This window comes from Schistocerca cancellata, chromosome 7, assembly GCF_023864275.1.
Source record: "Schistocerca cancellata isolate TAMUIC-IGC-003103 chromosome 7, iqSchCanc2.1, whole genome shotgun sequence".
Taxonomy (NCBI): Eukaryota; Metazoa; Arthropoda; class Insecta; order Orthoptera; family Acrididae; genus Schistocerca; species Schistocerca cancellata.
Window position 1 is genome coordinate 400295445 of NC_064632.1, and position 14485 is coordinate 400309929.

Genomic DNA, 14485 nt, shown 5'->3' on the forward strand with positions numbered 1-14485 from the left:
AGCGCTGAGCGAAGGGGAAGACTGTCTGCTGTTGACCTTGCACTGGACAACCGGCATGGGCGAGAGCAGCGCTGGCATCGCATGTGGGGCCACAATGGCCACTGGCTCATGTGGCCGGTGAGTGAGAGAGAGGGAGTGTTTATCAACACGCCCGGTAGCTGGGGGGAGGGGGTTGTAACATCACAGGGAGGGAATCATTTCTTGCTTGACCACTTACCACTTACCTCGCTATTTGAGCTAGCGTACTTAGTGGTAAAAAATCCTCATGTTTTCCAGGGATGGTATTCATGGTGTTTGCCGTGTGGCTTGCTGGTTCACCATTTGTGGATTCCTGCCTTTCTTCTGTCGAAATGTTCCCAATTTTCACTTTTTTCTGTCCTTTTTCACCTGTCTGTCCATTAATGACTGCCTTGTTACTGCATTTTATGGCTTGAAATTCGACCTAGTGTGTTGTTATGACTTCCATTGGGCTTATTTTTTGTTATGAAATGGTCCATAACTGTCTGTTTTTTCATGGGTAGCACTTTCACTTCTAGACTGGTACTTTCTATCTAATTGGCCATTTTTGTATGCTTTTTTCCTGTACCAGTACTTGGTTTTTCAGTTTTCACCATGTGTATGAAAGAAGCAAGCCTATTACAAACGCGAATCTTTACTTGTTTGTTTAGATGTAAGCCATGAGTTGTATTTTCATTTATTTTCAGGTATTTGATTTCAAAGTTCACAGATAATCTCTTCCTACACATGCCTGTGGCAGTATTGATTTTTTCTACCATAATGCAGTTTGCAGCTTTGATTTTTCCATTTAGACCTTGTGCGTCATGTCTAAGCGGTATTGGATGAATTATTAAATTTGTTTGCGTCACTTTAAGTATGTATTCCAAAGAATCTTTCATGTTCCTCTGCAATTCTTCCAGAGGTTTATCAGTGTCATTTGTGCCACCAATAATGATTAAAGTATCATTGACGGAGAAGTTATCAGTTAATTAGACTGCGTTTTTCACAACTTCCTTAATTGGCGCCCCACGTTTTATAATACTTCGCACACTGAATTTATTTTGTCAGGCAGTGTATATATTATGGGTTAACTGCAATGAGAAATTGCCCCAGACTGACTGTATAGAGTGAATGCAGAAGATATATGTTACTGGAAGAGGTGAGAAGTGGAGCGAGGGACAAAAAATAGGAGAGAGGAAGAAAATATGTCTGTAGAGGCAGTTCTCACAAGACCAACTGAGAGTAGAAGCATTTAACATGCTGAAAGATAAGAGTGGGAAGAGGGAGCTATTGTGGAGACTGTTAAGATAATTTAGAGAAGGAAGATGACCCAGAATGAGAGAAATTACCCAATAATTGCAAAATTGTAATTCAATATGCAACTACAGTCAACTGAAGGAAAAATACAAAGCCAGGGAGGGCACATATAGCTCATTTAAAGTTTAATTTGATTATTTACCAATATAATACTGAACAATAAATGGATGAGACATTAGTACCAATTGGACGCAGATATTTCATGCATCGATCTGTATCTAATGTTCACCTATTGTTTATTGGATATGTAAATTCTTACTAATTGCTCATAATTGCTCAGAAATATATGAAAATGTTTTAAATAAATTCTCTTCCCAACTAATTTATACCATTCTCCTTGCTTGCCTTAGATATAGGGGATCATATTAACCCAAGCTCTGTGATGCAGTGTTAAAGTGGCAGGCAATGTATCTGAATATGTCATATTTGATCCTACTCCAGTTATGTGATTTTTATCTGTCCATTAACACTTAGTACTCCTCTGAAAATGTTTGTTAATGTGAAAAACACTGTGTGACACCATGGTTTGGTGACCACATTAAATAGTAGGCCCCCCTATAACTGGCTGACTAAGACATTTCGAAGGTTGGAGAAATGCAACAGCATGTACCACAAGGATCATGCCTAGGAAATCACCATGGTGCAAATCAGTCTTCATGAGATGACATTTTTGCTTTATTTTACAGCAGAACCAATGTATATTCTAAACCAATGGCAAGACAGTAAAATTTGTATAAATTTTTTCATCTTATGTTATAGTGGCCTACCTCATTCTCCACCCAAACTTAGCTTTTTATCATTTACCAATAATACCCACAAAGGGTAAATTTGTTGCTTAAAAAGAACAAAATGTGAGTCTTGTATGTTTCTTAGCTTTTCATTAGCTTTTGTTTTTGTGTCACTTTTTCAAAAAGTTGGTGTTTATTAATCCTTGCTGAATTACATCGAAGAATGTACTGGTAAACAGCAGAGGGTGAATGTATTCTGAAGAAACTAGTATTTATGTTTCATCAGAAAATTAAGATATACTTGAAGTAAAATGCTCTGCACTTTTTTAATATGAGAGAAGGTTCCATTCATTTTTGGTGTTCATTTGTACAACACAGAACTTTACACACTGAGTTTCATTTGAAATTTTAAAACATTAGTATATATTTCTGGGACTAAGTGCATAATATGTGTCCCAATACATTTTTTCTCCCTCTTCCTTTTTCTCCTCAGTTGTGGCTTCAGAGCTTAACACTACCATCATTTCCATACCTATTCCTCCCTGCATTCAGCAATTTTTATTCCTAATATAACTTCAGTTAATAGTAAATAATGGATCATTATTGTCATGTAATTAATTTAAAATGATGTAAATAAAATTGATGCTTTTGTAATAGGTTGTGTGGATGACATACGGTTAGATGGAAGACCTCTTCCACTGCCTCCAGTAGCCAATGTTACCCAATGGGGACAGGCAACAGTGGCACTTAACTTGGAGTTTGGCTGTAGCTTTCCTTCAGACTGCAACTCCATAATTTGTACAGAACCAGTGAAATGTAATGACAAATTGAGACAACATAAATGTATGTAAGTAATTTTTTACTGTCCTTCAGTTTTTGTATGAACAATCATTTACCATCTACATTCTTTTAGAGTTAGTCAGAGGTAAATAGTGAACAATTAATATTCGCATATTTTAAAAAATTATGCTACTAATGAAATTTCAGGATAAAAATAGCAAACAAAAATCGAGAAATGCAAACAGTCGCTTGCCACTGGTAACGTTACTGACTGCTCTTGTCTCAATCATCATATTCATTTAGTGTCCAGTAGATCTACATAATAGTCTGCAAGCTACCTAACAATGTGTGGCAGAGGGTACTTCCAGTACCAGTAACTTATCCCGCCTGCCCTGTTCTGCTCCCAAATGGCATGTGAAAAGAATGATTGTCAGTAAGCCTCTGTATTAGCCCTTATTTCTGGAATTTTCTCATTGTGGTCATTCTGTGAGACGTATGTGGGAAGAAGTAATATGTTGTCTGACTGTTAACAGAAAGTACTCTCTCAAAATTTAAACAGTAAAACTCTGTGATGCATAATGCCTCTCTTGCAACATCTGCAACTGGAATTTGTTGAACATCTCTGTAATATACTCATGCTGACTATGATTCCATGAGAAAATGTGCTGCTGTTCATTGGATCTTCTCTATCCCTTTTATCACTCCTACCTGGTGGAGATTCCAGATGAACAATACTCAAGAATTGGTCGAGCAAGTGCCTTATAAGCCACTTCCTTTGTGCATGAGTTACATTTCCTTAAGATTCTTCCTATAAATCTAAGTGTAGCATCTGCTTTTTCTTTTATTTTTTTCTACATGGTTGTTCTACGTAAGGTTGCTGTGGATAGTTAGATAGTAAATATTTTATGTTAGATACTGTTTCCAGCCATTTATCATCAATAGTATAGTTGTGCAGTAATAGATTTCTTTTCCTATGTATGCACAATATGTTACATTTATTTACATTCAGGGTCAACTTCCATAGTCTGCACCATTTGTCAATTCTCTACAGGCTATTCTGCAAAATGATAGTATCTTCTTGCATTGCTACTGTCTTATAGACAGCCGCATCATCTGCAAACAGTCGTAAAGAGCTCCTGACACTTTCTGTTACATAATTTACAGACAAAGTAAATAGTAACAGTCTTATCACACTTTCTTGGAGGACTCCCAAAATTACCTTTACATCTGACAATTTTGTTCTGTTAACCCTTGAGAAAGCATACCTGTGTATAAAGTGCACCAACCATACATAACTTTCTCTTGTACCATTTTACTGTTATTTTACAACTGCATGCCTATACCTATTCCTTTACTACTGCTTCAGCTACCACAATGATAAATTGTGTTGTCATATGTCTAAAAGAGTTAGTGAGCTAAGTGAGAAAAAATTATGATCCATGCAAGAAACAGACACAGATTATGAGCTAGGAGCACATTTCTACAATGAGGCAATTATCTATGAGATATAGTAATGAAATAAGTGGTTTGTTGGGATCTGATACAGCTATGCTATTTATTGCTTTGAGTTGGTCATTACCATAGGGTAACACTTATCTGTGGTAACGGAATGATATAATGAAAGTTTATTTTATTATTGTTTAGTTAAACAGTGCTTTAGCTGATGTTATGAAAGTTTATTTAATTGTTGTTTAATAAAACTAAGATTAAACTGTGATTTTGCTCATACATGTTTATCTTGGTAACATAAAGCTAGCTATTCTTCACATATGTACAAAGTAGCTGCACCCCCACACGTGTTATGAAAAACGAGGCACCTGCTCAGGTGTTAAGAACAACACACTGACTTCTGTTTGCAAGGAAGTCTTGAGCCCAATCATAAATTTTGTCTGATACTTGGTAAGCTCATATGTTTTTCACTTACTGGCAGTCCAGGACAGTGTCAGATGACTTCCCAAAGTGCACAAATATGGCATCAACCTGAGTTCCAGTGTCTGTAGTGCTATGGATCTCATGGAATAACAGAGTGAACTGAGTTTTTCAAGACCTCTGTTTGCAGAATCCATGTTGATTTTTACAGAGGAAATTTTCATTCCCAAACATCATGATTCTTGACCAGAAAATATGTTCCATAATTCCTGCAACAAACTGACATCAGTGATATAAGCCTATAATTATGTACATCTGTCTTATAGATTTTCTTTAAAATGGGAATGACTTGCACTTTTTTCCAGTCATTAGGTACCCTTTGTTGATTGAATGAACTACAATACACTGCTGCTAGAAGGGGACCAAGTTCTTTTATCTCAATTGCTGCCATTTTGATGTTCATGTACTGACTGAAAGGAGGGACCATGGTACAGTATTCTGTGGTGAAACAATTTCAGAAGACTGAATTCAGCATTTCAACCTTCTCTCTGTCATTTTCCATTTTGGTGTCCCTGCCCTAGTATCTACATGCAGTTCACATCTGACCTGGAACCCTAAAATTCTGTATCCAATAATGGAGGATAATAAATTCACATCTGATCCATCTGATATCATTGTAGAGTTGTCTGAGCCTCTGGTTTAGACCTTCCAGGTACAATGCTACAGAGAAGCAGCTTAGCCTGCATCCTGCTTGCAGTGCTAGTTTCCTTCAGCAAGTCAGCCATCCACTGAAATGAGTCAAGGATGGTGCAGAACATGAGTAGCAGGCATCATTCAGCTTGTGAGCCGAGCCGAGCCGGCAAAGCGCGTTGCGTGCAGGGGAGCACGCAGCGCTGCTGGGCGGTGGGTCCGCGTGCCGATTGCCTGGCCTCTTTAGGCCTTCTTCTCGGCAGCAGGACAGCCTGGATGTTGGGCAGGACACCACCCTGTGCGATGGTGACGCCTGACAGGAGCTTGTTGAGCTCCTCGTCGTTGCGGATGGCAAGCTGCAGGTGGCGCGGGATGATGCGTGTCTTCTTGTTGTCGCGGGCCGCGTTTCCGGCCAGCCACAGGGCCTCATCCACATCATGAACAAGACTCCTCATCAAACATACTGACCACACACTGGCATTCTTTCCTGGCCTCCATGTTATTTCCCTGAGGGGCTTCACTGCCTGCCTAACATTGAAGCTCCCGATGACTAGCACACCCGCCCTCTGCACATATCCAGAATGGGCAGAAAAATCGGCCACTAGCCCAACAGGAGAAGCATCCCATGCTAACTCGAGAGTATTATCAATACTGGGTAGCACCTCATATCTTCTGCTAAGGCATAAGTAGCCAGCTTTGTTGTTCTTTCCTTCTTTTGTCTTCTACCCAGTGACGTGCAAACCCTCCACTGTTGGCCACACAGTCTCAAGAGGGGACAGACCAGTCTGATGTTCATATTGGAAGGTGCAGTAACAACCAGGTCATCTGAGGATTCCAATGGCCCCAAAGGTGCTACAGGTCTCATCACTTGCTCTCTGATGTTGCCACAGTTTTAAGCAGTAGCCAGAAGCCTGTCAATGAGACCAATGCAGCTTCCAGCATTTTGCAGACAGCAGCCAAATCTCCTTATGCCTGCTCACAACAAGCACAGCCCCTAGCCATACCATACTGTGTAAAAAAATTTGATATAAGATGTAAAAAATACAAAGAAAGCTGTCAGGAGTAACTTAAAAAGCACTAACAACCCGCAAAACAAGAAAATTACCTGTCTATCATGCTAGTGAGTTTCAAATGTATGCAAATTATAACAGGAATAATAAACACTAAAATCTGCTCTGCAGAGTTCTCACTACAGACTGAGGCCGCAAGCTGTTAAAAGAAATAAATTTCTCCACTGGTAATGGATGTATCAATAGTTACTTTTTATTATGAACTCTGTTTACAAAATAGCTACTGCAGGAAATAAATATGCAAACTCCAGTGCACTGATCTAAACTAAACACAGTGTACTCACATGAGAGTTAAACTTAGTCATGTCAAGTGGCACTTCTGGCAGCAGAAAATTACATAAGGAAGCCACCTGACACGAGGATATGCACTAAGATTTATGCAGAAACAAAAGCTTAGAGTAATGTGATGAACACTAGTCTACACAGTAAAATACACAGGTATAGCTCACTTCTTTGCAGTAGTATATGGAAGGAGGGTGGAGGAGAGATGGGGGGGGGGGGGGGGGGGGGAGCAGAATGTGAATGACTGTGCGTCAGACAATAGCTACAACTGCTACTGCTACAGGAGTGTCCCAGCATCTGCTGCTGCACTGACTGTTGGAGCCCTGTAGTCAATGGTCACCTGATTCAAACCGAGTCACATGATGTGTGATGTGGCACTTCTGGCAGTGGAAAAACTATATGAGGAAGCTGCCTCACTTAATGATTTACACTAAAATTTACACAAAAATAAAAACTTTGAGTAATTTGGTAAACACTAGTCTAAACTGTAAAATTCATAGGTATAGTTCACTTCTTCACAGAAGTGTATAGAGGGGGGAAGAAACTAAGCTAAATTACTGTGCATCATACAACTGCTACAGAGTTGCTACCACTAAAGGGGCATGGGCATTCTGTTGGCTCGGTGTCTGAACTGCTTGGTGCTTAAACTATTATAATCAAGTGGACACTATCAAAGTTAATTTTCAAGTAGAGCACATTTGTTATCACAGAAAAAAAATCCTTTCAAATAAGAAATTCTATCATTATCACAAAATTGGTCAGTAATTTACAAAGTCTTCAAGAAGTGGCAGACAATTGCAGGAAGCTTGCTCAATGAATGCAAAACATGAACTTTATACAACTTAATGTAAATGAACTGTGCCTTAGTGCTGACCCTCATGGAACATTCATCATAGAATGCTGAACATGGATTCTATACATGTGGCTGTCCACTATCGTGGCTCAGTCCTGACTATAACATTATGAATTGTGTGGAGAAAAACAAGAAAAAATGTCCAGTAAGTATGGGCTCTAAAATGCACACTTTAAGAGCTATAAGCTCTTCAGTGGAAGGAACATATTTCATGGTAGTGAAGATGAACAAATAATCATAGTTCTTAAGATATGTACTTTAGAGCCCATGTTTACTGGACTTTTTTCATGTTTTGATCTATACTACGACCGATCAAATTTGGAAAGTAGTAGTAGAGAAGTGTTCCACTGTATCAAAGGGGAATAAGTGTTCACAGCTACAGAATGTGCATTTTAGGGTCTCTGTTTACTAGACCTTTTTTCTTTTGGTCTACACTGCCACCTCGAAAATTTTGTCAGTGGAGCTCTGCTTCGCCCTATGTATTAAGCTTCCAAAATAATTCTATTTAGTACCCAATTTTCAGTATCTTACCTGAAAGTGTCTACATTCATTAATATTTAAATCCTATTTCTATTGCTAATAACAGCTTCTATGACTAACAACAATTTCAAAAATACTGGAAGCAAAAAACTTTGTTATGTCCTGTGCTGTAGGAACTGTTGCTGTTTCTGAGGTTCTTGCTGCTACTGATCTTTACTGCACAATGACAGATAATTTGTTACTGTTGTCATCAGCAGCACTGCTTTTTCTGGTTGATCTTGAATTATCAGCACTTTGTGCATCAAGGTGATGAGTGTCAAAATGTTATTCCTCCACACACACACACGCGCACACACACACACACACACACACACACACACACATTACATGTAATATACGTGAGAGGGTGTGTACAGCGCAACTCACTGCTTGTTCATTGCCACCTGTGTTGTCAACCTGGCTTGTTCTGTTCACCTGCAGTGATTGTTTTTGCTATTGCTGTTTTGTTCTTCTTTCATTTTTTATTATGTCAATTTTAAATGATCTACATGCAGCTGTGAAACTTTGTTTTCTACTCAGTAAAAGTGCTGCTGTAACTATTTTAGTGTTGAAAACAGATCACAAAGATGACACTATGGGAAAAACTCAAGTTTATGAGTGGTTTGCTCAATTTAAAAATGGCGACATAGTGATTGATGACAAACTTCATTCTAGAAGTCCATCAACTGCCTGAAACACAGAAAATATTGAAAAAATTCGAGAGCTTATGCTCCCAGATCAGTGACAGACCATTGATCAACTGTCAGTGATTAGTGGGTTATCTTGGAGCTCCGTTCAGCAAATTTTAATGGAAGATTTGAGTATGAAAAGGGTTACTGCCAAGTTTGCTCCTCGAGTTCTGACTAACAATCAAAAGGAACGTCGAGTTGAAACGTATTGTGCTTTGAAACAACAGCTTGAAACTGATCCAGATTTTCTTTCAAAGGTCATCATTGGTGATGAGTCATGATGCTGTGGTTATGACCCAGAAACAGTTAAGCCAATGGAAGACATCATTGTACTGCCATCCAAAAAAATGTTCTCAAATCAAATCAAACATGAAAACAAAGCTAATTTGATTTATGATGTCAATGTCATAGTGCTTTCAGAGTTTGTTTTCCAAAGTCAGACTGTTAATCAAACCATTAATTTGAAAGTTTTAAGGTCGCACAGCAGAGTTCGTCCAAAAAGACCTGATTTGTGGTAGACAGGAGACTGGTTTTTCCACTATGACAATGTACCTGTACACATAACCATTTATGTTAGACAGTTTTTGGCTAAAAATGGCATTGTTCTGCTGCCCCACACACACCTTACCTGCCTGATCTGGATCTATGTGACTTTTTCTTATTTCCATGCACAAAAGAGGCATGAAAGGACACCAATTTGACAACACTGAAGAAGTCGAGAAAAAAAAGGTAAGAGCTGTCATCCATTTCTAAAGATGACTACAAAAAATGTTTTCAACAGTGGAAGCACCAGTGGGACAAATGTATTAGTTATAATAAGAGGATAAGGTTATTTTGTTAACAGTTTGAAAATATACAGCTTTTAAAAAATAATTCCAGTTTCTCTTGGGTACCCTCTCATATTATAAAAGTGCTAAAAGAAGAAAACGTTGTATTGCAAAAAATAAGGAATTCAGAAGAACAAGTAACTCACTTTGACCAGCTGGAGTGGAATAATTGAGTTATGACATGGTTGTAATGATATGTACTTTTAGGCTTCATATAATAACCAGTAAGTAAACTAGCAAACAAGTTGCCAGACACAATGTATTTGAAGTGCTAAATAATTTGTGTGATGATTCTAAACAAAATCATTCACTGAATTGTGGAAAACAAAAGTGGTAGTTCATTTGTAACAAACAAATGATCAATGGGACACAGTTCTTATTGTGATGAAGAAACTGTGGCAAATTAGTACATAAAATGATAGGTTGCAAAGCAACATTCAAGAAACTTTTTGAAACATGAACAAATTAACTAAAAATATCTCAATGAACACTACATTAATAGTTATTGATAGTTCAAATGATACCGTTAAGTCTTAGAAAAACTTTGAGAGAAACACAAAGGAATCTCTTGAATACATATAACACACATATTGAATGTAATAATTCACTCAGTAACTCTGAGACTTAGCACACAAGACCTGAATGAAAACAAATCAGGTCTTTGATGATATAAAAAAAATCAATACTGCTGCATATGTTTGTAGGAAGATATCGTCTGCAAATTTCAAAATCAAACAACTGGAAGGAAACACATCTACAGCCTATAGTCTATGTCTAACAGATGAGGAAAGATTCACGTTTCTAATAGGTTTGCCACTTTCACACATAACATGAAAATAAAAAAGCCTAGTACAGTAATAAACCAACATAAACAGACAAATGGGTGAAAAACAAATGTCCTGAAGTGAAAGAATCAAAGAAGAATGAACAAACGTTTGTGGATTAGTATGTGTTCAGAAACAAGCAAAAGGGAAGAAACAGTAATTCACTTGGTGAGCAGAATTTCAAACCTACAAAACCAGTAACATGGCAGTCATTAACGGACAGATGAGTAAAAAGGGACTGTAATATAGTGGAAGTGCCAAAACAAAGCAAGAGCATGGAAACAGCTGCGGACTTGTAAGTGAACAGGAGCAAGAAAGGAAAAGCAACATTACTGGTCACATGAATTTGAACTAGAGATATGCAGTACTGTATATATGGCACACGACTACCATGTAATGAATGAATCCAGTCTCAAAGCTGAGCACCATAATGTAAAAGCCTTGCATAATAAGTTTCACAAAATAAATGCATTGCTAACAGATGTGCTAAAAGTTATCTCAGTAATATGTAGCTCAGAGAGCTGGCTTAACACTGAATTAATTTAACATACAAAACTAATTAATTTCAGTTTGTCTTCCCACTATTACAGAAATAATAGCTAGCGGGGCAGATAGTAATTTATATTTAGTTATTGCTCAAGTATACTGATCATCATCTTTAACTTATGTTGCATGAATTGGAATCACTGCTAAATAAAGTAAATGAAATGTGATGTGATTTGGAAGCCCTTTTGAATCTTTCTACCTCCTACAGTTTACATGTTGAACTAAGTACTGTTACCTGAGTAACAAAATCTTGTGAAACAGCTCTAAATCTGTTTCTAGTCAAGCAGAGTTTATACAGCACTTCATTAAAAAATTCTGATGCAGTCTTTACTGACCATATAGATCAAACATGAAGTTTTGGAGTAAAAAGCATTAGGCCTGTTGTTAATACATGTATTTAAGAACTGTGTAGATGCAACATTGAGGATAACATAAACTACTTCAACAGCTAACTAAACAAAGAAAAATGGCCACAGTCTTATAAACTTAATGATCTAAATGAAAAAATGGACACTTGCATTGGTATGCAGTGTGTTCATAATTAAGGGGCTCAGACTGGTTGGAAAATCTCTATCTTAAACAACTTAAAATTTATACATATAAAAGATATCTTTTCTCAGAAACTATTGGGAATAAAAATTTGGAAAAAATATGGCTGGTAGGTTATATATTTCTAACTACTCTAAAAGAGGTATTTCTAAATATATTGATTAGTTTGAAGATAATAATTATTTTTGTAAAAAGTGAGCATAAAAGTAAAATAGTGTTACACTTTTCTATGTATGTAACGCTCTAAGGTCCTTGAGATTTACAAAATAAGAAAATGCCTGTGTATAATATGCATAATACTCCAATGAGTATACCCCATAATTTTGAACAAATTCTGGCAAGTAGAACCTGAGACAAAGTACACTTTATTCTTAAGAAATACAGCTTATGAGTAACAGCCATTAAAGTTGTCAATGCATCCCAGTTCCATATGATGGGTTGTCTGCACCCTCTATCGTATCACTTTGCAGTATCCTTTTCCCTGCTTGCCTGCATTGTCTTGCCCATGTTTCAAGGTCTCTAATAACTTTCTCTCCTACAATAAGGGTTTCTTTATTTAAATTTAACATTAACAGTGTTATGAAAAGAATAGTTACCACCCACCATATTGGAGAGATGCTGAGTCACAGATAGGCACAACAGAATTTCGTCCTGGGTTTTCCATTGTTTAAATACAATATTAGTTTCATTGTGAAATGACCAAGAGTTTGTAGTATGGTAGTCACACCTTGCAACATTTCCTTTTCTGAACATTGTCAATGCATCAGAGACACCAGAATGCAGTGTACTAATTGTTATTAACACTGTCTTGACATTCTGGCCCATTTTATGTTGTGGATGCACTCATGAAGACATTTCTTCAACAGACTTACAACTGACAATTCTTTCAAAGTTCCTTTGAAAACCTCCTGTTTAAGGAATAGCTGGTTTGCAAATAAATTTCTTGCCATTTTGTTGTGCTCTGTTGCATTTGCACCATGAATCACTTTATGGAGGGCACAGGCCATGAATGGGTTTATGATCTGTTGAAGAGATGTGAAACAAAACTGCTCATACAGCTTTTTTCATATCTTCTACACTTCTAACATTTTGCCTGATGGCCATGCCATAGTAACTTTGAATTCAATCTGTGACAGATTCTGTGAGTCTGTTCTTACCATTGGATCCTCTGTCATCTTCCAACTTCTTTGCCTGCCATGCAGTTTCCGGTCATCACAGTCTTGTACCCATTTGCTTCTGTACATGATGTATTCACTCTTACTTTGTTATAGTTATATTTTCTCCATATAGCTACTCTTACTCAACTGCTTTTAAAACTTTTGAATCTGCACCTCTTAAATAGTTGCCCTCGGAGGTGGGGAACTCAAAAAATCAAATTTCCATCTAAGAACTGTCAAATGTACAAGGTCATGCCCACATAGTGTTTTGTTTAAGTGAGTGAATAAACCATGAAAAGAACTGATTGCTACTCACCGTAAAGGTGATCCACTGAGTTGCAGACAGGCACAGTCGAAAGACTGTTAACACTATAGCTTTTGGCCAAAGCCTTCATCAGCAAAGAAAACACACACACTTTCATACAAGCAAGCACACCTCACTCACACATGACTACAACCACCAGCAGCTCCAACTGGAAGGCAACTGTTGTGTGAATAGCAATCTGGAATGGGGTGGGAAAGGGGGAGGGATAGTAGAGTATGGTGGGTGAGAAAAGAGCTCTGTGTAGTGGTGCTTCTTGGATGAGATTGCGAGGTGCAGTTCAAATAGTTCAAATGTCTCTGAGCACTATGGGACTTAACATTGGACGTCATCAGTCCCCTAGAACTTAGAACTTTAGGCGCCCCGGTGGTCCCGGTTGCCTACGGTGGACTGGATGGCCGAGTGGTGACCTCTCCAGTTGTCAGGATGCCAGGAAATGACTGTGGACGCGTCAGAAATGCCAAAGAAACATTATTAATTCATAACACCTTTATTCCTGCCGAGTACAATGTGGCTTGGTGATATCAACGACCTCCCTGAGTCCTCGCTGACTCGTAGCGATGACACCAGCTCCAGGCCACACAGTCTTGCTAGCACAGTGCTGCGTGCTGTGATATAGTGGAGGAATGTCCTTACTTCATACTTCGGCTGCGCGTGGCTGGCGGCGTCCGGCTGGCCGGCCGCCTCGGAGGTGGACAGCAAGAGGCTCCGGGTTGGAGTCCTGGCGCTGTCAGCACGAGAGGCGTTCTCGTAGTGCGGAGTGTACTCTACCCCACCCTGTCTTCTTCCCTGCTCCTCCTGGTGGCTCGTCCGCGGTGGATGGCTGGAATGGACTGCAGTCCCCCAGCGTTGTCGGCTCACCCGGTTGTGATGGCAGATGTACAGGGCCTAGGCCCTGCACGATCTCGACGACGGCTCACTGATGTGGTCAGCATTGGTGGCGAGCGAGTCTGCCGTGATGTCTGCTAATCCTGGGTTGATGATTGACAGCGGCAGCAGAGAGGACCAGAGCTGGTACTGTCCCCTCATGTCTGCTGCTGGATGGGCCGCCCTTACTGCAACATCTCCTTAATGAAGATTAACATGTCGATCACCAAGCTGAGCGCTACACAGTGACCCAGTACATGTCTAACTGCAAGTCTAACTGCGAGTGCCTTGTTGCTATCAAAGTTGGCGTATTTAAAGGAAGCACGAGCGACGTCCTGACGTCATACTCATTTGTAATGAACGCATTAGTTCCACTTATACTGTTGATTCATCTCTCGTACTCACCCCTTAGGTGTTCTTGCAACAGAGTTAGGTGTTGTTGCGGCAGACTTACGCAAAGTTGTGAAATGCAGTACAGCTGATGCTATACCTCTGTCTTGCACTCTACGAAAGTCTCCGTCTAACACAAACCCGCGTGCTAAGCAATTCTCTCTCGCCTGTTGTGTGTAACCAGGCCATTGCCCCTGCATGACGACACA

General features: G+C 38.9%; 1 protein-coding gene across 1 annotated transcript in view; it reads left to right on the top strand.

Annotated features, from left to right (window-relative positions):
- The window catches only part of LOC126092792 (neural-cadherin-like), a 329734-nt gene that overhangs the window by 251515 nt on the left and 63734 nt on the right, over nt 1-14485 (top strand). The window contains exon 22 of the mRNA XM_049908520.1: nt 2700-2889. Coding sequence (XP_049764477.1) covers nt 2700-2889 — 190 coding nt within the window. The remainder of the gene's footprint in view (nt 1-2699; nt 2890-14485) is intronic.